Source organism: Schistocerca gregaria, chromosome 2 (genome assembly GCF_023897955.1).
Source record: "Schistocerca gregaria isolate iqSchGreg1 chromosome 2, iqSchGreg1.2, whole genome shotgun sequence".
In the NCBI taxonomy this organism is placed as follows: domain Eukaryota; kingdom Metazoa; phylum Arthropoda; class Insecta; order Orthoptera; family Acrididae; genus Schistocerca; species Schistocerca gregaria.
Window position 1 is genome coordinate 890867113 of NC_064921.1, and position 22980 is coordinate 890890092.

General features: G+C 37.5%; 1 protein-coding gene across 1 annotated transcript in view; it reads right to left on the minus strand.

Annotated features, from left to right (window-relative positions):
- LOC126335330 (spermatogenesis-associated protein 20) overlaps positions 1-22763 on the minus strand; it is a 293157-nt gene extending 270394 nt beyond the window's left edge. Inside the window, exons 1-3 of the mRNA XM_049998487.1 lie at positions 22454-22763; positions 6926-7045; positions 6622-6841 (exon numbers count right to left, since the gene is read on the minus strand). Coding sequence (XP_049854444.1) covers positions 6622-6841; positions 6926-7045; positions 22454-22572 — 459 coding nt within the window. The 5' untranslated portion in view covers positions 22573-22763. The remainder of the gene's footprint in view (positions 1-6621; positions 6842-6925; positions 7046-22453) is intronic.
- Positions 22764-22980: the final 217 nt, after the last annotated feature.

Below are 22980 nucleotides of genomic sequence, written 5' to 3' on the forward strand. Positions count from 1 at the left end.
AGTAATAAGAGTCGAGGGGCATGAAAGGGAAGCAGTGGTTGGGAAAGGAGTGAGACAGGGTTGTAGCCTCTCCCCGATGTTATTCAATCTGTATATTGAGCAAGCAGTAAAGGAAACAAAAGAAAAATTCAGAGTAGGTATTAAAATTCATGGAGACGAAGTAAAAACTTTGAGGTTCGCCGATGACATTGTAATTCTGTCAGAGACGGTAAAGGACTTGGAAGAGCAGTTGAACGGAATGGACAGTGTCTTGAAAGGAGGATATAAGATGAACATCAACAAAAGCAAAACGAGGATAATGGAATGCAGTCAAATTAAATCGGGCGATGCTGAGGGAATTAGATTAGGAAATGAGACACCTAAAGTAGTAAAGGAGTTTTGCTATTTAGGGAGTAAAATAACTGATGATGGTCGAAGTAGAGAGGATATAAAATGTAGACTGGCAATGGCAAGGAAATCGTTTCTGAAGAAGATAAATTTTTTAACATCGAGTATAGATTTAAGTGTCAGGAAGTCGTTTCTGAAAGTATTTGTATGGAGCGTAGCCATGTATGGAAGTGAAACATGGACGATAACTAGTTTGGACAAGAAGAGAATAGAAGCTTTCGAAATGTGGTGTTACCGAAGAATGCTGAAGATTAGATGGGTAGATCACATAACTAATGAGGAGGTATTGAATAGATTTGGGGAGAAGAGGAGTTTGTGGCACAACTTGACAAAAAGAAGGGACCGATTGGTAGGACATGTTTTGAGGCATCAAAGGATCACAAATTTGGCATTGGAGGGCAGCGTGGAGGGTAAAAATCGTAGAGGGAGACTAAGAGATGAATAAACTAAGCAGATTCAGAAGGATGTAGGTTGCAGTAAGTACTGGGAGATGAAGCAGCTTGCACAGGATAGAGTAGCATGGAGAGCTGCATCAAACCAGTCTCAGGACTTAAGACCACAACAACAACATATATGTGGCTCTCAAATCAGCTGGTTATGGTTTATGGGTGCACAACAGTGAGTTATCAATGTCTGCATTTGTGTCACACCATAAGACTCTCTGTAACAGGCAGAATATATCAATTCTATTGTCAGAGCAAGTCAATGTCTTACCACTTCTAACAGAAATGTGCATCAAAAAACAAGTGGTTTTCAAACATATACTTTTAATGCAATAATTTCAATGACAACAACAAACATTACCCTGCCCAAAAACGGAAAAGAGTAACGTATATGGATACCATCAATCATGAAAACTGAGCAGAGCTGCATGGTGGTGTTGAAATGAAATGATGTGTCTGTATGTCACACACATTACTCCTGTTAGTGTCACTGGAGGGCTGCATGGGACGAAAAACTAAAGCAACTGGCTGGGGACTATCTACAGGCCGAGAACAATAAGAGGGAATAGAGGAGGGAATGATAGTGGTCGATTTGAATTTGAAGGCAATGCTGTTGGCCCACAATGTAATATGATGTGACTTTCACAATTTGGTTTCATGTGTGGCTATCTTTTAATTTTATATCTGAAGAAAGGAGAGTTAAGCTAAAACTGACTTTTGAAGATTAAACGTTGTTAGCATATTCACCAATGTGAAATAAAGATAAAATTACAAAAATTTTTGTGATTCATGGTGCCAAAGAAAAATACAGTCTTGATTAAATTGTTGCTGTTGTTGTGGTCTTCAGTCCTGAGACTGGTTTGTTGCAGCTCTCCATGCTACCCTATCCTGTGCAAGCTTCTTCATCTCCCAGTACTTACTGCAACCCACATCCTTCTGAATCTGATAGTGTATTCATCTCTTGATCTCCCTCTACGATTTTTACCCTCCACGCTGCCCGCCAATGCTAAATTTGTGATCCCTTGATGCCTCAGCACTTGTCCTACCAACCAGTCCCTTCTTTTTGTGAAGTTGTGACACATACTCCTCTTCTCCCCAATTCTATTCAATACTTCCTCATTAGTTATGTGATCTACCCATCTAATCTTCAGCATTCCTCTGTAGCACCACATTTCGAAAGCTTCTATTCTCTTCTTGTCCAAACTATTTATCATCCGTGTTTCACTTCAATACATCGCTACAGACCATACAAATACTTTCAGAAAAGACTTCCTGACACTTAAATCAATACTTGGTGTTAACAAATTTCTCTTCTTCAGAAACGATTTCCTTGCCATTGCCAGTCTACATTTTATATCCTCTCTACTTCGACCATCATCAGTTATTTTTCTCCCCTAATAGCATAAATCCTTTACTACTTTAAGTGCCTCATTTCCTAATCTAATTTCCTCAGCATCACCTGATTTAATTTGACTACATTCCATTATCCTCATTTTGCTTTTGTTGATGTTCATCTTATATCCTCCTTTCAAGACACTGTACATTCTGTTCAACTGCTCTTCCAAGTCCTTTGCTGTCTCTGATAGAATTACAATGTCATCGGCGAACCTCAAAGTTTTTATTTCTTCTCCATGAATTTTAATACCTACTCTGAATTTTTCTTTTGTTTCCTTTACTGCTTGTTCAATATACAGATTGAATAACATCGGGGACAGGCTGCAACCCTGTCTCATCCCTTTCCCAACCACTGCTTCCCTTTCATGCCCCTCGACTCTTACAACTGCCATCTGGTTTCTGTACAAATTGTAAATAGCCATTCGCTCCCTGTATTTTACCCCTGCCACCTTCAGAATTTGAAAGAGAGTATTCCAGTTAACATTGTCAAAAGCTTTCTCTAAGTCTACAAATGCTAGAAATGTAGGTTTGCCTTTTCTTAATCTTTCTTCTAAGATAAGTCGTAAAGTTGGTATTGCTTCATGTGTTCCAACATTTCTACGGAATCCAAACTGATCTTCCCCGCGGTCGGCTTCTACCAGTTTTTCCATTCATCTGTAAGGAATTTGCGTTAGTATTTTGCAGCTGTGACTTATTAAACTGATAGTTCGGTAATTTTCACATCTGTCAACACCTGCTTTCTTTGGGATTTGAATTATTATATTCTTCCTGAAGTCTGAGGGTATTTCGCCTGTCTCATACATCTTACTCACCAGATGGTAGAGTTTTGTCGTGACTGGCTCTCCCAAGGCCGTCAGTCGTTCTAATGGAATGTTGTCTACTCCCGGGGCCTTGTTTCGACTCAGGTCTTTCAGTGCCCTTTCAAACTCTTCACGCGGTATCTTATCTCCCATTTCGTCTTCATCTACATCCTCTTCCATTTCCATAATATTGTCCTCAAGTACATCGCCCTTGTATAGACCCTCTATATACTACTTCCACCTTTCCGACTTCCCTTCTTTGCTTAGAACTAGGTTTCCATCTGAGCTCTTGATATTCATACAAGTGGTTCTCTTCTCTCCAAAGGTCTCTTTAATTTTCCTGTAGGCAGTATCTGTCTTACCCCTAGTGAGATAAGTCTCTACGTCCTTACATTTGTCCTCTAGCCATCCCTGCTTAGCCATTTTGCACTTCCTGTCGATCTCATTTTTAAGACGTCTGTGTTCCTTTTTGCCTGCTTCATTTACTGCATTTTTTATATTTTCTCCTTTCATCGATTTAGTTCAATATTTCTTCTGTTACCCAAGGAGTTCTACTAGCCCTCACCTTTTTACCTACTTGATTCTCTGCTGTATTCACTACTTCATCCCTCAGAGTTACCAATTCTTCTTCTACTGTACTTCTTTCCCCCATTTCTGTCAATTGTTCCCTTATGCTACCCCTGAAACTCTGTACAAACTCTGGTTCTTCAGTTTATCCAGGTCCCATCTCCTTTAATTCACACCTTTTTGCAGTGTCTTCAGTTTTAATCTACAGTTCATAACCAATAGATTGTGGTCCGAGTCCACATCTGCCCCTGGAAATGTCTTACAACTTAAAACCTGGTTCCTAAATCTCTGTCTTACCATTATATAATCTATCTGATACCTTTTAGTATCTCCAGGGTTCTTCCACGTATACAACCTTCTTTCATGATTCTTAAACCAAGTGTTAGCTATGATTAAGTTATGCTCTGTGCAAAACTCTACCAGGCGGCTTCCTCTTTCATTTCTTAGCCCTAATCCATATTCACCCACTATGTTTCCTTCTCTCCCTTTTCCTGCTCTCGTAATTCCAGCCACCCAACATTATTAAATTTTCATCTCCGTTCACTACCTGAATAATTTCTTTTATCTCATCATACATTTCTTCAATTTCTTCATCATCTGCAGTGCTAGTTGGCATATAAACTTGTACTACTGTAGTAGGCATGGGATTCGTGTCTATCTTGGCCACAATAATGTGTTCACTATGCTGATTGTAGTAGCTTACCCACACACCTATTTTTTTATTCATTATTAAACCTACTCCTGCATTACCCCTATTTGATTTTGTATTTATAAACCCATATTCACCTGACCAGAATTCTTGTTCCTCCTACCACCGAACTTCGCTAATTCCCACTTTATCTAACTTTAACCTATCCATTTCCCTTTTTAAATTTTCTAATCTACCTGCCCAGTTAAGGGATCTGACTTTCCACACTCCGGTCCGTAGAAAGCCAGTTTTCTTTTTCCTGAAAACGATGTCCTCTTGAGAAGCCCCCACCCGGAGATCCAAATGGGGAATATTGTACCCAAGAGGACGCCATCATCAGTTAACCATACAGTAAAGCTGCATGCCCTCGGGAAAAATTACGGCAGTAGTTTCCCCTTGCTTTCAGTAGTTCGCAGTACCAGCACAGCAAGGCCGTTTTGGTTATGTTACAAGGCCAGATCAGTCAATCATCCAGACTGTTGCCCCTGCAACTACTGAAAAGGCTGCTGCCCCTCTTCAGGATCCACACATTTGTCTCACCTCTTAACAGATACCCCTTCATTGTGGTTGCACCTACGGTACCGCCATCTGTATCCCTGAGGCATGCAAGCCTCCCCACCTACGGCAAGGTCCATGGTTCATGGGGAACCACCTGCAAGTGTCCTTATGTTGCTTTATTTTCTCAGAAACTTATTTATTACAAATAAGTTTACCGAGCTGAGAGATCACCTTCGGCTCTTACATTCTGTGAAGAGGAATAAAACGTTATGCTTCCATTACAATCAAAACATACCCTAAAATAAAATAATGTATTAAAAACATGCATCTGATAAATCTCTGATAACCGTAGGAACCACCAGTGTGGAGCAGGTCCATCTATGCAGGCGTGAAGAACACTGCTACATGTAGCCCAGCTCCGACTGGTTAAATAGTGAAAGCCCCGGCCTTTGTCTCTAGCATAATGTCACTGGCAACCAATGGCCATGAGACTAAATTACACTGTGCAAAGAATTTGCATTACATGTATAATTATCACGAGTCGTGGCCTTGAGAAAACAACAAAGAATATTTTGATCTTATTAAGAACAACATATAGTACAAAACTGACAAGAAAGAGAAACAGTTAGAAATGTATTCTTTAAATATGGGCTGCACTCGGCAGGGCCTTCCAGTAAACATAGACATGGTAAAGATTGTCAGTAGGACGTAGCTTGATAAATAAGGAGACGATGTAGCAGTGGGACCTCCTCCACGCCAATGGTTCCTACAGTCATCATAGATATATCAGCTGCACTTTTTTACTACACTATTTTATCTTTGTGTCGATTTCAGTTGTAAATGAAGCATTATGTTTCACTCCTCTTCACAGACTGTAAGATCTGGAGATGATTTCTTAGAAGATTGAAGTTGGTCATCTAAAAATAAAAACAAACAACTTAAATGTGATCGTGACTGTGTGTATTGAAATAAGTTAAAATACTATAAAGATCGTTGTTTTTCCTGGAACAATGTTCCGAAAGCTTTTATAACAGTCAAAATTTCTGAGTTATTGACCATCAGTTTTTCCAGAGCAACAAATTATTTCTTTTAATTATCGATTATGCGACAACACTGGTAACTGAAAATGTAAAACATACAAAAACATGGGAAGGTTCTTGGTAGTTCTGCAGTGTGTTAATTTTGGGTTATTTCTGCACACATTGTAATGAATACATGTTGTGGAATTTTTTAACTTAATTTTGACTGAATGAATGGCATTTTTTCTGTGTTGTTATTGTTAAGCAACTGTATGAGTATTTGTTCATATTGGACTGGCAGGAGCTGGTTTTTGCCTTGGAGATTACATAGTTCAACGGAATTCTTGAATATTAAATACGAAGTATTCCATTACCATGGGTTCGCAATTCTTGTTATTTCTCATTTGAGCAACTGGTGTGGTTTTACTCCATTGTATAGATCATTCCTTCCACCAACATTCTACTTCAAAAATGACATTAATATCCAAGTATGCAATCTGTACATACCAGTAAGTTTGTTCCCTACAAATAGCAGTTGGTACCCCACAATACACTCTACACTACCTAATGTCAGCAATGGTTTCAATACAATAGTTGTCTCTGAGATTATGTCTACTGCACATTTACTGCATAACTAAATATTCACCAAACACTGCCATAATACATGTGATTACGACAACGATCATCAGTACCTCACAAGTGAGCTATATGAACAGAAACTAAGTGACAACTACAAATACTGCAAAATGCAGTGACAAAGTTATTTTCAGAGGATCATTACCAGCAATATGAAAATAAGACAATATTACACAATTATTTCTTACCTGTACGAAAGCCATGTACATTTTATCGACATCAGGCCTTTCTTCTCTGTCTACTTTTATGTTAACAAAATGTTCATTCATAACCTTTGCTATTTCACCATTTTCAAATGACTCTCTTTCCATTACATGACACCAGTGGCAGGTTGAATATCCAACAGAAAGAAATATCAGCTTATTTTCTTTCCTTGCTTTTTCAAATGCTTCATCACACCATGGATACCTTGAAATGGCAGAATATTTTTACAGTGATTTTCTTATTAAATATCAAACAAAATATGAACAAACTAGCTTTTTAAATTGTTACCAGTCCACAGGGTTTGTAGCATGCTGCAATAAATATGGTGATTTTTCAAAAGACAGTCGGTTCTGGTGCCCCTTCTCTTCTGATCCTTTAGCAGTAGCCATTGTCCTGGCAGCCAATAAACTGGAAACAACAAAAATAACAATTATTTGCATAAGCAGTATGTTCAGAATGTCTCAACAGTCAAGCCTGTAAAAAGTTATGTTATACAAACAAGTGAAGCAGGATGAACAACAGTGTTTTTTGGATCTATGCGAGGTGCAGTATGCATAGTGAATATTCCTTCTATACTATTTTGCCAGGACTGGAGTAATGTGGGTAATACAAAATGGCACTCTTCATGCTCCATGTTTCATTTGCTCTAAGTACAATAATAGTTCAATCTTTCCCCTCTCAAATGCCAACCACACACTTTGCTGGGCCAAACTGTACCTACCAGACGCTAATATATAATCACTGGACAAAAAAGGTGTCATGAACAAGCATATTCCAGAACCAAAGGTTTCTTCAACCAATAGAATACAGGGACAGAAAATAAGAAATGACAAGACAAGAGGAGCTGCAATATGTAGGGAAGAGTCAATAGTCTGATGCCTTGCGTTCAGTGTCATCAATTATCCTCCATACAGTCCCAACTTGGCACCATCCAATATTCATCTGTTTCCAAAACTTGAAGAATACCTTCAAGGACTTTTTTATAGTGATGAAGTGAAGCAAGCAAAGGTGATATTGTGGCACCACCAACAATGCCAAACACCCTACAGTGACAGTATCAACAAACTGGTCTCTCTTTGAGAGAGATGCACTCGTAGCCAGGATGACTATTGAGAAATAAATATGTAGACATGAATGTTTGTTTTATTTAAAAAGGCTTTGAGAATGTACACACAAAAAATTCAGAGCCATTACTTTTCAGCACACCCTCATATGTTAGGTGAATATAGTACCACATCACAAGAATTTCAGGTGGCACATTTATCACAAACTAGAAGACCATACTACATTTTCTTATGTAAGGGGTTTGTAAAAGGATTTTGGGAGATTTTTTTTTCAATAATCTCTATAGCCCACTAAAGACACGAGCACTCAGGTAACTGATTGTCAGAATGAGTGTATTACAGAAATACTAGCACAAAAGGAAGGGAAAGCAATTCAGCAGATGGAAAAAGAAAAAGCTCTGGAAATGATGGGTTATGGGTTAATATTGGAGATAATAAAAGCAACTGGGACAAAAGATGAAAGCGAAATATGCACAGTCATTCAGAGAATATTTTCATTAGAGGAGTTGTAAAAATGCAGGAATAACTGTAATCCAGTAAGGACATAAAGAGGTAAAGTCTTCTTTCAGTGTTATGCCTACACCAAATTTTTACAAATATCCTTACTACTTCAGATTTTAACCACAGAAGAAAAAACAGTTCACTTTGTACAAGTGAGCACAGCACAATAGCACAATGTACCATCTCTACAAGTTGTCAAAAATAAATAAATAAATAAAAATTTTAAAAAAATCAGTTGCCATTTTGCAAGGCTCTAAGCACTACAGGACTAAACATCTGAGGTCATCAGTCCCCTAGATTTAGAACTACTTAAACCTAATTAACCTAAGGACATCACACACATCCATGCCTGAGGCAGTATTCGAACCTGCGACCGTAGCAGCAATGCAGTTCTGGACTGAAGCATCTAGAACCACTTGGCCACAGCAGCTGGCACTTTGTAAGGGGTTTGTAGACTATGAGAAAGCATTTAACGCAACAAAAGAATTTCACACATTAAAACCTGTTCGGGCAGTAGATGACAAGTGAGGAATAGGATTTAACTACATCAGTTTGTTGAGAATATACAGGGCAAGGCTACCGGTAAAAAGTACTTGGAGTTCTTTTGAAGAAATGAACATTGTATTCAAAGTTGAAGATGTGACTGTGCATGTTACAAAACTAAAACAGAAATTGGTTGGATTTATAGTAATATGAAGTGATGGCAGATAGGCTAAAAAGATTCTGTGTTGGATTCCTCATGATATAAAAAGACCAAGAGGATGTGTTGATGGAAGACATATTGACAATGTAAAGAATCTGGTGGTAGTGGTAGCAGTGGTTGTAGTTGTGGTGGTGGTGGTGGTGGTGGCTGCAGCTTACATTATTAAAATAAATAAAGAAAACAGCACTGTCTATATCACAGTTTCTTTTATTAATGACTACTGGTTTCGATCTGCCCTGCAGATAATGTTCAGATCAGGTATTGATGATGTTTGGTTTGTGGGGCACCCAACTGTGCAGTCATCAGCGCCCGTACAAGGCCCCAATCTTTACACAGTCCAATTTTAGCCACATCCACAAATGATGATGATGATGAAAATGATGATGATGAATATGACGACAACATAAGCACCCAGCCTGTCAGATCAGGTATTGCGAACAGTGGTATGAACAACACAAAATTGATGATGTTTGGTTTGTGAGGCACTCAACTGTGCAGTCATCAGCGCCCGTACAATGCCCCAATCTTTACACAGTCCAATTTTAGCCACATCCACAAATGATGATGATGATGAAAATGATGATGGTGAATATGACGACAACATAAGCACCCAGCCTGTCAGATCAGGTATTGCGAACAGTGGTATGAACAACATAAAATTGATGATGTTTGGTTTGTGAGGCACTCAACTGTGCAGTCATCAGCGCCCGTACAATGCCCCAATCTTTACACAGTCCAATTTTAGCCACATCCACAAATGATGATGAAGATGATGATGATGATGATGAATATGAAGACAACATAAGCACCCAGCCCCGTCAGATCAGGTATTGCGAACAATGGTATGAACAACATAAAATTTCAAGTCGAAGGGGCAGCACAGGGCCATGTGTGTGCAAGTTGTGATTGTGATTTGTTTGTGTGTGTGTGTGTGTGTGTGTGTGTGTGTGTGTGTGTGTGTGTGTGTGTGTGTGTGTGTTCTATCTTGGAAGGCAGACTTTGTCCAAAAGCTTAACATTTTGACACTCTCTTTTCACTGTGCCGATCTGTGATTCAGTGCCTCCTCTACGTGGCAAGTAGCAATCTATCCCTTCCACATTGCTGTTATTCTATCCAGGACTGTGCACTGTTTTATAAAACTTACATGTCATTCATACCACAGTTGACGAACTGCACTTTGCAGTGCCAGATCCGAAGAAGATCTGCAGGACAGATCAAAACCAGTAGTCATTAATAAATGAAATTGTGATCCAGGCGGTATTTGTTTGTTTCCTGCAACAACTGAGATCATGGTTCCTGAGAAATAGCATCTATTATTAGATTATGAAACTTGACAGCTTCGTTACTGATAATTTTGAAACTGACACAAAAATTGCAGATTACACTGCAAGTTAACTCCCACATATTTATCACAAAGCATAAGTAACACCACTCTTGTCATAATTCTGAAGGGGAAAATCAAATAAACATCTAATAATTCTTTCCTAATGTAGGGCCGCAGCCATAATATAATTTTTTGAAGTCAGTATCACCATGATGGCAGTTATAAGAGTTGAGGGGCATGAAAGGGAAGCAGTGGTTGGGAAGGGAGTGAGACAGGGTTGTAGCCTGTCCCCGATGTTATTCAATCTGTATATTGAGCAAGCAGTAAAGGAAACAAAAGAAAAATTTGGAGTAGCTATTAAAATCCATGGAGAAGAAATAAAAACTTTGAGGTTTGCCAATGACATTGTAATTCTGTCAGAGACAGCAAAAGACTTGGAAGATCAGTTGAACGGAATGGACAGTGTCTTGAAAGAAGGATATAAGATGAACATCAACAAAAGCAAAACGAGAATAATGGAATGTAGTCTAATTAAGTCTGGTGATGCTGAGGGAATTAGATTAGGAAATGAGACACCTGAAGTAGTAAAGGAGTTTTGCTATTTGGGGAGCAAAATAACTGATGTTGGTCGAAATAGAGAGGATATAAAATGTAGACCGGCAATGGCAAGGAAAGCGTTTCTGAAGAAGATAAATTTGTTAACATCTAGTATAGATTTAAGTGTCAGGAAGTCATTTCTGAAAGTATTTGTATGGAGTGTAGCCATGTATGGAAGTGAAACATGGATGATAAATAGTTTGGACAAGAAGAGAATAGAAGCTTTCGAAAAGTGATGCTACAGAAGAATGTTGAAGATTAGGTGGATAGATCACATAACTAATGATGAAGTATTGAATAGATTGGGGAGAAGATAAGTTTGTGGCACAACTTGACTAGAAGAAGGGATCGGTTGGTAGGACATGTCCTGAGGCATCAAGGGATCACCAATTTGGTATTGGAGGGAAGCGTGGTGGGTAAAAATCGTGAAGGGAGACCAAGAGAGGAATACACTAAGCAGATTCAGAAGGATCTAGGTTTGCAGTAGGTACTGGGAGATGAAGGAGCTTGCACAGGATAGATTATCATGGAGAGCTGCATCAAACCAGTCTCAGGACTGAAGACCACAACAACAACAACCGCCATTAGACTGTTTTTTTTATTTGCAGTTTTACATTTACACTATCATGATTTTGGCGTAAAATGCCATTTTCAAGTGTTTTAATGTTATACAGTGCCTAAGACGGCATACTGTCATATTTAAAATCACTATTAGACGCAAAAAACAGTCTAATAGCAGTACTGACTTAAAAGAAATAAACATCTGTTGATGATCATATCACATGAACAGCAAATTCTATATTAGTCCTCAAAAACTGCTTCTACTTTCACTGTTTTGATACAGTGGCTGAAAACTATTAGAATGAAGATTTTGTTGTTTGGCTTTGGCTCGCTCAACATTCAGGTTATTTGAGCTTACTACTAAAATGTATGGTATCATACATAAACTGAACTTACTACTGAAGGGACAATGAGAGAGAGAGAGAGAGAGAGAGAGAGAGAGAGAGAGAGAGAGAGAGAGAGAGAGAGTGAGAGAGGGGGGGGGGGGCAGAAAAATCCATGTATTGTTACATAATAGGTTAACATTTCATATGAACAAAAATGTTGGTAAAAGTAAAAATGGTGATGACTTCACAGGCAAAGTAGAATCAACAATGTCAAAAGTTGAAGTCAAATTCTGACACAGAGTGTTTCATTAAAGCGAATACTTCAAAGCATAAAACATAACTGTCAACCTGGATCCTTCATCAATTTAAATAATCTGATTCAAGGTGATTGCTCGTTATTGTAGGTGAAACTTCACTGGATGTTAACATTAGAATTATGTCCATCATTAAGGACACAAAGAAATTTCAAAAAAACTGCTCGCTGTTGTGTTGCAAAACTGCATGTGATAATCCTAAAATTTTAATAGGCTATGAATGCACTAGAAGCAACAGAGAATAAGTAAATGCAGCACATTCTTATCTGGTATAAAGTCCATATGTAGCACTAGATGACAGACTGATGACTTATCAAAATTAATTAGTGAAGAAAAGAAATAGTTTTTATGTTGTCTTCTTTGCTTTTCAGCCTCTATTTTCTGCAATTCTGCAGCATGGTACTTGAAGAGCTTCTCCTTTTTGACTTGTTTATTGATGGCAATATCATTAATGACACCTATTATTGCAGACTTTTAGATAATAGCAATTACAGCCTATCAGACTGAAAGACTGCCAAGTCAAAGATGGGTTACTACTGTGGTGGAAACAACACATTAGTCAACAGAGTGATTCTGGAATGCCTGTAAACACCCTTCCTTAATACCAGATCTTTCCTATATGGTGTCCACAGATTTGGGCCACTATAGGAAGCACTAGAAGTACAGCTGTCTCAAGGCAATCAGTGGTGCGGTTTGTAGGTAATTTTTCACATATACATTCCAATAACATTTACAGCACAGGAATCGTACAATTACCATCTGATGGAAAAAAGGTAAAAACAATTCCTTGTTTTTAATATTTGATCCATCCTACATCTACACCCATACACCTGCAAAACAACGAAGTGTTCAGCAGAGGGTATTTCATGATGTACCAGTTATTAGGGTGAGCCTCTGTGTGAGTTGTAAATAGTCTAATATTGTCTTTGAGAACCCTAGAGGATCAATACATAGGGTCTTGTAACATATTCCTAGATATATGACTCACAATTGGTTCTTAAAACTTCGTAAGTAAGGTTTCACCTTCAAGGCTTAGCTAGTTCGGGTTCTTCAGCATCCCCATGACACTCTCCCACAGGTAAAACAAACCTGTGACCATTCTTGTTACCATTGGCAAACTTAAAGAACCCAAAATAATCACTGTGTGCATCTACCGATCACCATCAGGCTACTTTATGGAGTTTTTGGACAGTATAGAAAGACTCTTTAGTGATTTATGGGATTTTAAAGAAAATATTATAGCTGGAGATGTCAATGTAAACTTTAAAATAACCTGTCAAAATGTATCTAAATAGAATAACTTGTCATATTCACATAACTTATCACTCACTATCTATGAATATACTAGACTTGGAAAGACCTCTAAAACTACAATTGGTCAAATATTTTTTGACTTGCAAACATTTGATCACAATTTAGAAGTAACTGACATTGAATTATCAGAAAATGAATCAACAAAATTTAGTTTAACTAATTTACTCAGCAAAAATTGTAGGAAAAATGAGAAATACTTTTACTAAAGATGTATAACTGAGGACAACATGCGGATTTTTAATTTACTGTTAAAAAATTCAAACAGGGGATTGTATAAATACAACAATGTAGATGTGAAGTTTGAGTCATTTTAAGCTTGTTACAAACTATGAAATTGCATCCTCTCTTAAGAAAATTAAAGTAAAACCAGAACTAGCAGCCAGCCGCGGTGGCCGTGCGGTTCTGGCGCTGCAGTCCGGAACCGTAGGGCTGCTACGGTTGCAAGATCGAATCATACCTCGGGCATGGGTGTGAGTGATGTCCTTAGGTTAGTTAGGTTTACATAGTTCTGAGTTCTAGGCGACTTATGACCTCAGATGTTGAGTCCCATAGTGCTCAGAGCCATTTGAACCAGAACTAACAACTGGATAACACAGGGGATAAGAAGATCTTCAGAGCAACTTAGAACCGCATGGCCACCGCGGCCGGCTTAATTAAATTGGCAAGGCAAATTCCAGCTCTGAAACAGTATGTAAACTGTTGCAGTAAAGTGTACTAGAAAGTCGCTACAGCAGCAATTCATACATCAACAGAAACAAGGGTAACAAAAAAATAAAATCAGTTTGGAATGTGATATATACAAACTTCGGTAGAAGCAAAGCAAAACACATCAACATTGATCTTAAATGCAAGGCCAAAACCATAAAAGATTCTTTACAAATTGTAACTATATTTAATAAACACTACATGAGTATAGTACAAACTCATAAAAAGGGACCAATGACCAAGCAGTTTGGTCCCCCCCCCCTCCCCCCCCCATTTTAAACCAACCACCTTATAAAAAACCAAAGTTATATAAGGCTAATTGTGACACATCTGTAAATCCCAAAACTATGTTTTTGTATCCTGTAGCAGTACAAGAGCCGGAGAAAGCAATTAGCAAACTAAAAAATAAATTTTCCTATGGTACAGATGGCATTCCTGATAAAGTAATTAAACACGTCAAATATATTGTTCCTCTATTTGTTGATATAACTAATGCTTCTTTCACCACTTATAGTTTACTTATAGAACATGAGATATCAATAATAAAACCATTACATAAAAACAGTGAACCTTATGATGTAAAAAAACTACAGATCTTTATCAAAGTAGTCTTGTTTCTCAAAAATGTTTGAAAGAATATTGTATCAAAGATTACTTTTTTGAACAAATGTGGAATATTTGCCAATGAACAAAACGGTCTTAGGAAAAATAGATCGACTGAAACTGTTATATATAATTTCCTAAGCTTGTACCATAGACCTTCCCGTTGGTGGGGAGGCTTGCGTGCCTCAGCCATACAGATAGCCGTACTGTAGGTGCAACCAGAGGGGTATCTGTTGAGAGGCCAGACAAACGTGTGCTTCCTGAAGAGGGGCAGCAGCCTTTCCAGTAGCTGCAGGGGCAACAGTCTGGATGATTAACTGATCTGGCCTTGTAACACTAACCAAAACAGCCTTGCTGTGCTGGTACTGCGAACGACTGAAAGCAAGGGGAAACTACTGCCGTAATTTTTCCCGAAGGCATGCAGCTTTACTGGTTAAATGATGATGGCGTCCTCTCAGGTAAAATATTCCTGAAGTAAAATAGTCCCCCATTCGGATCTCCGGGTGGGGACTTACTCAAGAGGACGTCGTTATCAGGAAAAAGAAAACTGGTATTCTACAGATTGGAGCATGGAATTTCAAATCCCTTAATCGAGCAGGTAGGATAGAAAATTTAAAAAGGTATATGGATAGGTTAAAGTTAGATATAGTGGGAATTAGCGAAGTTCCGTGGTAGGAGGAAAAAGAATTCTGGTTAGGTGAATATGGGTTTATAAATACAAAATCAAATAGGGGTAATGCAGGAGTAGGTTTAATAATGAATATAAAAATAGGAGTGCGGGTAAGCTACTACAAACAGCATAGTGAATGCATTATTGTCGCCAAGATAGGTACGAAGCCCACACCTACTACAGTAGTAAAAGTTTATATGCCAACTAGCTCTGCAGATGACGAAGAAATTGAAGAAATGTACAATGAAATAAAAGAAATTATTCAGATAGTGAAGGGAGACGAAAATTTAATAGTTATGGGTGGCTGGAATTCAATAGTAGGATAAGGAAGAGAACGAAACATAGTAGGTGAATATGGATTGGGGAGAAGAAATGAAAGAGGAAGTCGTCTGGTAGAATTTTGCACAGAGCATAACTTAATCATAGCTAACACTTGGTTCAAGTGTCGTGAAAGAAGGTTGTACACATGGAAGAAGCCTGGAGATATTGACAGGTTACAGATAGATTATGTAATGGTAAGACAGAGATTTAGGAACAAGGTTTTAAATTGTAAGACATTTCCAGGGGCAGATGTGGACTCTTGACCACAATCTATTGGTTATAAACTGTAGATTAAAACTGAAGAAACTGCAAAAAGGTGGGAATTTAAGGAGATGGGACCAGGATAAACTGAAAGAACCAGAGGTTGTACAGCGTTTCAAAGGATGAAGTAGTGAAGGCAACAGAGGATAAAGTAGGTAAAAAGACGAGGACTAGTAAAAATCCTTGCGTGACAGAAGAAATATTGAATTTAACTGATAAAAGAAGAAAATATAAAAATGCAGTAAATGAAGCAGGCAAAAGGAATACAAACGTATCAAAAATGAGATCAACAGGAAGTGCAAAATGGCTAAGCAGGCATGGGTAGAGGACAAATGTAAGGATGTAGAGGCTTATCTCACGAGGGGCAAGATAGATACTGCCTACAGGAAAATTAAAGAGACCTTTGGAGAAAATAGAACCACTTGTATGAATATCAAGAGGTCAGATGGAAACCCAGTTCTAAGCAAAGAAGGGAAAGGAGAAAGGTGGAAGGAGTATATAGACGGTCTATACAAGGGCAATGTACTTGAGGACAATCATATGGAAATGGAAGAGGATGTAGATGAAGATGAAATGGGAGATATGATACTGCGTGAAGAGTTTGACAGAGTACTGAAAGACCTAAGTCGTAACAAGGCCCCGGGATTAGACAACATTCCATTAGAACTACTGACAGCCTTGGGAGAGCCAGTCATGAGAAAACTCTACCATCTGGTGAGCAAAATGTATGAGATAGTCGAAATACCCTCAGACTTCAAGAAGAATATAATAATTCCAATCCCAAAGAAAGCAGGGTTTGACAGATGTGAAAATTACCACACTATCAGTTTAATATGTCTCGCCTGCAAAATACTAACGCGAATTCTTTACAGATGAATGGAAATACTGGTAGAAGCCGACCTCGGGGAAGATCAGTTTGGATTCTGTAGAAAAGTTGGAACACGAGAGGCAATACTCACCCTACGACTTATCTTAGAAGCTAGATTAAGAAAAGGCAAACCTACGTTTCTAGCATTTGTAGACTTAGCGAAAGCTTTTGACAATGTTGACTGGAATAATCTTTTTCAAATTCTGAAGGTGGCAGGGGTAAAATACAGGGAACTAAAGGCTATTTACAATTTGTACAGAAACCAAATGGCAGTCACAAGAGTTGAGGGGCATGAAAGTGAAGCAGCGATTGGAAAGGGAGTGAGACAGGGTTGTAGCCTCTCCCCAATGTTATTCAGTCTGTATATTGAGCAAGCAGTAAATGAAACAAAAGAAAAGTCGCCTGGAACTTAGAACTACTTAAACCGAACTAACCTAAGGACCATAGCAGTCGCGCGGTTTCAGACTGTAGCGCCTAGAACCACTTCGGCCGGAAATCTTGAAAGGAGGATGTAAGATGAACATCAACAAAAGCAAAGCGAGGGTAACAGAAAGTAGTCAAATTAATTTGGGTGATGGTGAGGGAATTAGATTAGGAAATGAGATGCTTAAAGTAGTAAAGGAGTTTTGCTATTTGGGGAGCAAAATAACTGATGATGGTCGAAGTAGAGAGGATATCAAATGTAGACTGGCAATGGCAAGAAAAGCGTTTCTGAAGAAGAGAAATTTGCTAACATTGATTATTGATTTAAGTGTTAGGAAGTCATTTCTGAAAGTATTTGTATGGAGTGTAGCCATGTATGGAAGTGAAACATGGACGATAAATAGTTTGGACAAGAAGAGAATAGAAGCTTTTGAAATGTGGTGCTACAGAAGAATGCTGAAGTTAGATGGGTAGATCACATAACTAATGAGGAGGTATTGAATAAAATTGGAGAGAAGAAGAGTTTGTGGCACAACTTCACTAGAAGAAGGGATCGTTTGGTAGGACATGATCTGAGGCATCAAGGGATCACCAATTTAGTATTGGAGGGCAGTGTGGAGGGTAAAAATCGTAGGAGGAGACCTAGAGATGAATACACTAAGAAGGTTCAGTAGGATGTAGGCTGCAGTAGGTACTAGGAGATGAAGCAGCTTGCACAGGATAGAGTATCGTGGAGAGCAGCATCAAACCAGTCTCAGGACTGAAGACCACAACAACAACAAACTTGTTTGAAATTCCATTAATCATACTGAAATGAACTGTTGATTGCTTGTAGACTTATTTAATGTATTTTATGTTACTGACCATAAAATTTTGCCTCACAAACTGTACTGCCATGGAATCCATAGTACTGCTCATATGTAATTTAAGTCATACTTATCTGATATACACCACAAAGTGGAAACAGTTCATGAAGGTAAATCCTACTTTTTCTGGGTATGAGAAAGTTACTCGTGGAGTACCTCAAGGATTGGTATTCGGGCCCCTGTGGTTCTTGATATTCATAAATGACTTACCTAGTTATTTAAAACAAGCTGATGCTGTACTGTTTGCTGACGATACTGGTGTGTGTGTGTGTGTGTGTCTATATATATATATATAGACACAGAACTGGCTGGCTTCCATAGAGATGTCTTTTTGCTGCCCTTCCCTTAAGAGTTAAAAAGATATCAAAGTTGCACATTTTTAAAAATGATCTTAAGAAACCCCTTGTAAGTAAAAGCTTTTACAGTGTTGATGAGTACATGAATTTTATGAATTCAAGGAGATGCATAACTTAAGTTAAACATAGCCATATGTCACTGGATGTAATGTGAACTTAGAATTTGTTTGGTTTACGTAACTGGTTATCTGTCCAATTTTTATCTGTATTTGTATGATTTGTTTCTGTTTATGTACTTAATTATCTGTATGATTGGTATACAGACACTACTGCTTAAGTTTCTTCTTCTTCTTCTGCCCTTTTTTTATAAACATATGAAAAGTCCTATATCATTGTATATGATAAAATTGATGATCAATAAAGATGTTCAACATCCCCTGTTAGTCCCATTTGCTACAGATACAATATTCCAGGCTGGGTCACACAAGTGTTTTGTAAGCAGTCTGCTTTGTAGACTGTTTACAAAACTGAATTAATAAACTAAGTCCCTGTGTGTTAAACATAATGTCAATCACATTAAAAAAAAAAAATTCTTGAGCTTCTGTAACAATTTTTATTTTCTCACAAACAGGTTTTTAGCCACTTGATCCATTAACAACTGCTTTATCATGTATTGCACAAGCAACTAAAAACTTGTTTGTGAATATAAATGAATATGATGGTAGAACATCAAAAACCGTTTCTTTTTTGTCTTTTTGTCATTATTATCATGTTATGCAAGGCATTGGTGGGAATTACAGTGCTATTGTGAAAGATTTATCAATTATGCTTCACCCTCTGGAAAATTTTTAACTGAAACTGACATCTGACCATGGCTGGTGATAAACTTGAGAAAAATATGCAATTCAGATACATACATACCATGTAAGATGCCTATGGCACGTGCAGTACAGATCTTAAGAACAGAAACTCATCTCAACACAAGACTTTCACAGATTTTTCTCGTCATTTACAGCAGAGAGAAAATAATGACCAAATACACTTTAAGAATAAATTCTGCATTTAAACTTTTTATGGCATCAAAATAGTGATTGGGTAAACATTGGATGTACAGTTAGAAAAAGAAGAAAGCAGAAACTAAAAAATAATGTATCAAAGGTTACTTAGTTTATCTCTTAAATAATGTACCAATTATGTAGAAGTTTTGAAGGCCATCATGTTGTTATTTATAAAAGAAGTGAAACCAAATCACTTCTGAATAATTAAACAGACTAGTGTATAAGCGACATTTCTTTAAAAATACTTTGTATGCCATCACAATACAGTGGAACAATACTACTGAATGCGAGGCACTGTTCATTGTTACTTAGAGGAACATGGATTTTTCCACCATCCTGACCACCAATGTCAACTAGTATGTAAACAACCCCAAAATTATAAAAGTTGTGGAAAATAAACAAATTATAGAAGAGTGTAAGAGCAATTGAGGACTGAAATGTGGATTATCAGGCTGAAGGGCCAGAAAACTAATAGACCAAATTCTATGATGATATGCTAGAACATTTTGACTTTTGCTGCCCTTTTAAGGGAATATAGAGAGTACTAATCCATAACCAATGTGCAAAAACACCAGACTGACAATTACCTCAAATATGATCAAACCTACGCAAAATATCCACGACTAGTTAACAAAGCTGCAGACTTTCAAAAATAAGTACAATAAAGCCAAGAATGCCTTTCAGAAAGTGTTTCAAATCTAAGAAAATAGATATAAAGCAGTGAAATATCTCAGTCAGCAAATACAGCCAAGACTTCATGGAAAATAATACAAACTTAGCAAAGTCATTCCAAGCCAGAAACTGAAATTGTAAACATCTGACATTAAAGAAAAATAATTACAGATCCCAATGAAGTCTGCAGTGTTTTTCATAAATATTTTGTATCGGTACCTGTCAATCCAGTTAATCCCATAAATGTGAGTAGTAAGATGAAGCCCCATGCAAGAGACATTCTGGGAATTCGAAGAAGTGAGAGAACAGGAAATATGCAAGATAATAAATAACCTAAAAAATAAGTACTTATCTTGTCGGGACAGGTTGTGTAGTGGTGCAGTTAAAGAAATGTAAGAAGGAATTAGTTGAGATAATTATTCATCCAATTGACTGCAGTATCAGAGAACACAACTTTCTGTATGTACTGAAATAAAGCACAATCAAACTAGTACTTAGAGGACTGACAGAAGAGGTTTTAAACTTCAGGCCCTCGTCATTAACACATATATTTGAAATTGTGCTGTTGACACAACTCTGTGATTATTTATCAAAAAATAAATTCCTGGCATTGACACAGCGTGCCATCTGAAATGATCACAGCAATTACAGAGTTTCCTCATAAAGTGTATGAGGCCCATGAGCAAGGAATGTAATCAAAAGGCATATTTGTAGATCTCACTAAAGCCTTTCATTCAGTAAATGACACGTTACTCTTAAGTAAACCTGGGCCCTAGAATATAAATGCTGAAGCCATGCCTCCCTGGTTAGCCACTTGTCAAAAGTAGTTTCAGGTCACATACTCAAATCAGTTTATGGTGGGGCAATTCTTGCCCAGATTAATTATGGGATATATATGAGACTGTGCTACTGAAATACATATGTACATAATATTAATACTGTAAAAAAGAGGAATCAGTATTATTCCTGGAAAACAGTTCAGAGGATCCTGCAGGAAAATCTAAATATCTCACAGGCTACTCACTGTATATTTACAAATTAGTTACATTTTTTGTGACACATCAAAACAAGCAACCTGGTGCTACGACACCCACTTATATAATGCAAGAAAGAAAGACAATTGCTACAGATAAAGAACTACACTAATAACAGACCATAGTCCATACATGAATGGCCAGATGTGGTATAACAAACTGCTTAGGTGTCACAAAGGGAACTTATACCAAGTGATACAGAGGTAATTTTTGATTGATAAATGCTTAGGCTTTCTTTCAGTGAAGATAAATGTTAAACTAAATTGAAATCTTTGTATATTTTGTTGTGTAAAATCTGAATATTACTACGTAACTGAATACCTACTCTATAGGAAAATTGCAAGAATTGGGTACAGTGGGCAACACCAAATCTACCTTCCATAGAAAAGGAAAGCTATGAGAAAGACTGTGTGGTACATGCTATTTGGGTAATTTGCCGTTGGTTATTATATTTACTGTATCCTACAACAGTAACTGACACCCTATCATTAGATATGATGCAACGTAGTTTAATCTTATGAATTCAAACCTACTCCAACTCTGTACTTAATGGTTATGCTATTCCCTTGATATCCCAAACCACAGAACTAATATATAATTCCAGTTTTCTGTGTTAATGACAACTTGTTCTTTTTTCCAAAGTATTAAATGAGTTTACAAAAACCAATAAATAAATTAGGCCTAAATAAGAATTCTGCAACGATCTTTAATATTTAATGGTGGAACATGAAAATTTACAGTCGAATTGGTACTGACATGATGAAATGTGTTACCACGGAACTTTTCTGATAAATACCTGCCGCGACTGTCACAACTAACTTAAAACATCTTTTACAGGGTATTTAAATTATTAACGAACAGCCCAAATTACAAATGCGACAATGCAATATTTGTGACACGTCTTGATAAACGTTAACCCTGCAACATGTAGATACAAAACATCCTAAATTGTCAGCTTCGTTCTCATCATAATTGGCGAAGTTGCAATGTATCAATTAACGAACTATTTAATTAATTGATAGTATAGGCGCAACTGTTGAAATGGCAATAAGTATAACGTCTGTGCATTCCTTTATTTACACACTTGCAGGGGCGCCTATTGTCGCTGCTGACATAGGACCACGAAAATTTGTCATTGGGAAATTTATTGAGGTACATTTAAAATAGATAATTACGCTCTTGTTACCAGCCCAGGCATTATACAAACCATAATACTTTACATAATACGAAAAAAAAAACAATTACTGGAAATATGATTAGCACAAATGCGTAATCAACAGGGTTACGCTATGATTTATTTAATCAATGTTGAGGAAAGTACTCGTCGATGCTAACCTAAAACTGGGTTGCTGTCTCTTGAAATACAGATCAATTCCACAGGTTTTATCAGAGTATTGCAGTCTTCTGCCAAAGGCTGCACCTACAACGCATTGCAGTAATCTTCCTGAATTCATAACATTGAGGTGCTTTGCCCAGTATCTGTCACAGCCACCGAGGAAAACAAACCTGCAGCAGTTGTTTATGTTTAGAAAAAAGGGGCAAACTACTATGCACGCAATATCGCAGAAATCACTGTGCAAATCGATCCACAAGTACACTGCGACTGCGAAAAATGTTCTAGTCGCATGTCACCTTCCTGTGCATTGATAGCTTAATGACCTTGCAAATTATATTATTTGATTATTATAGATGGACTATGAACGTTTGTACTATTGTTTTTTTCTGGAAATCAGCGATGTTTTAACCCTGAGAAAAGCGTGCAAACGGTTAAAATGTTCGGTTGTTTTGCCACAATCATTACCTTAATTTTTGTCTGACGATTATGAAGAAGTTAGAGAAAGGAGAGAATATCGTCACCCAGT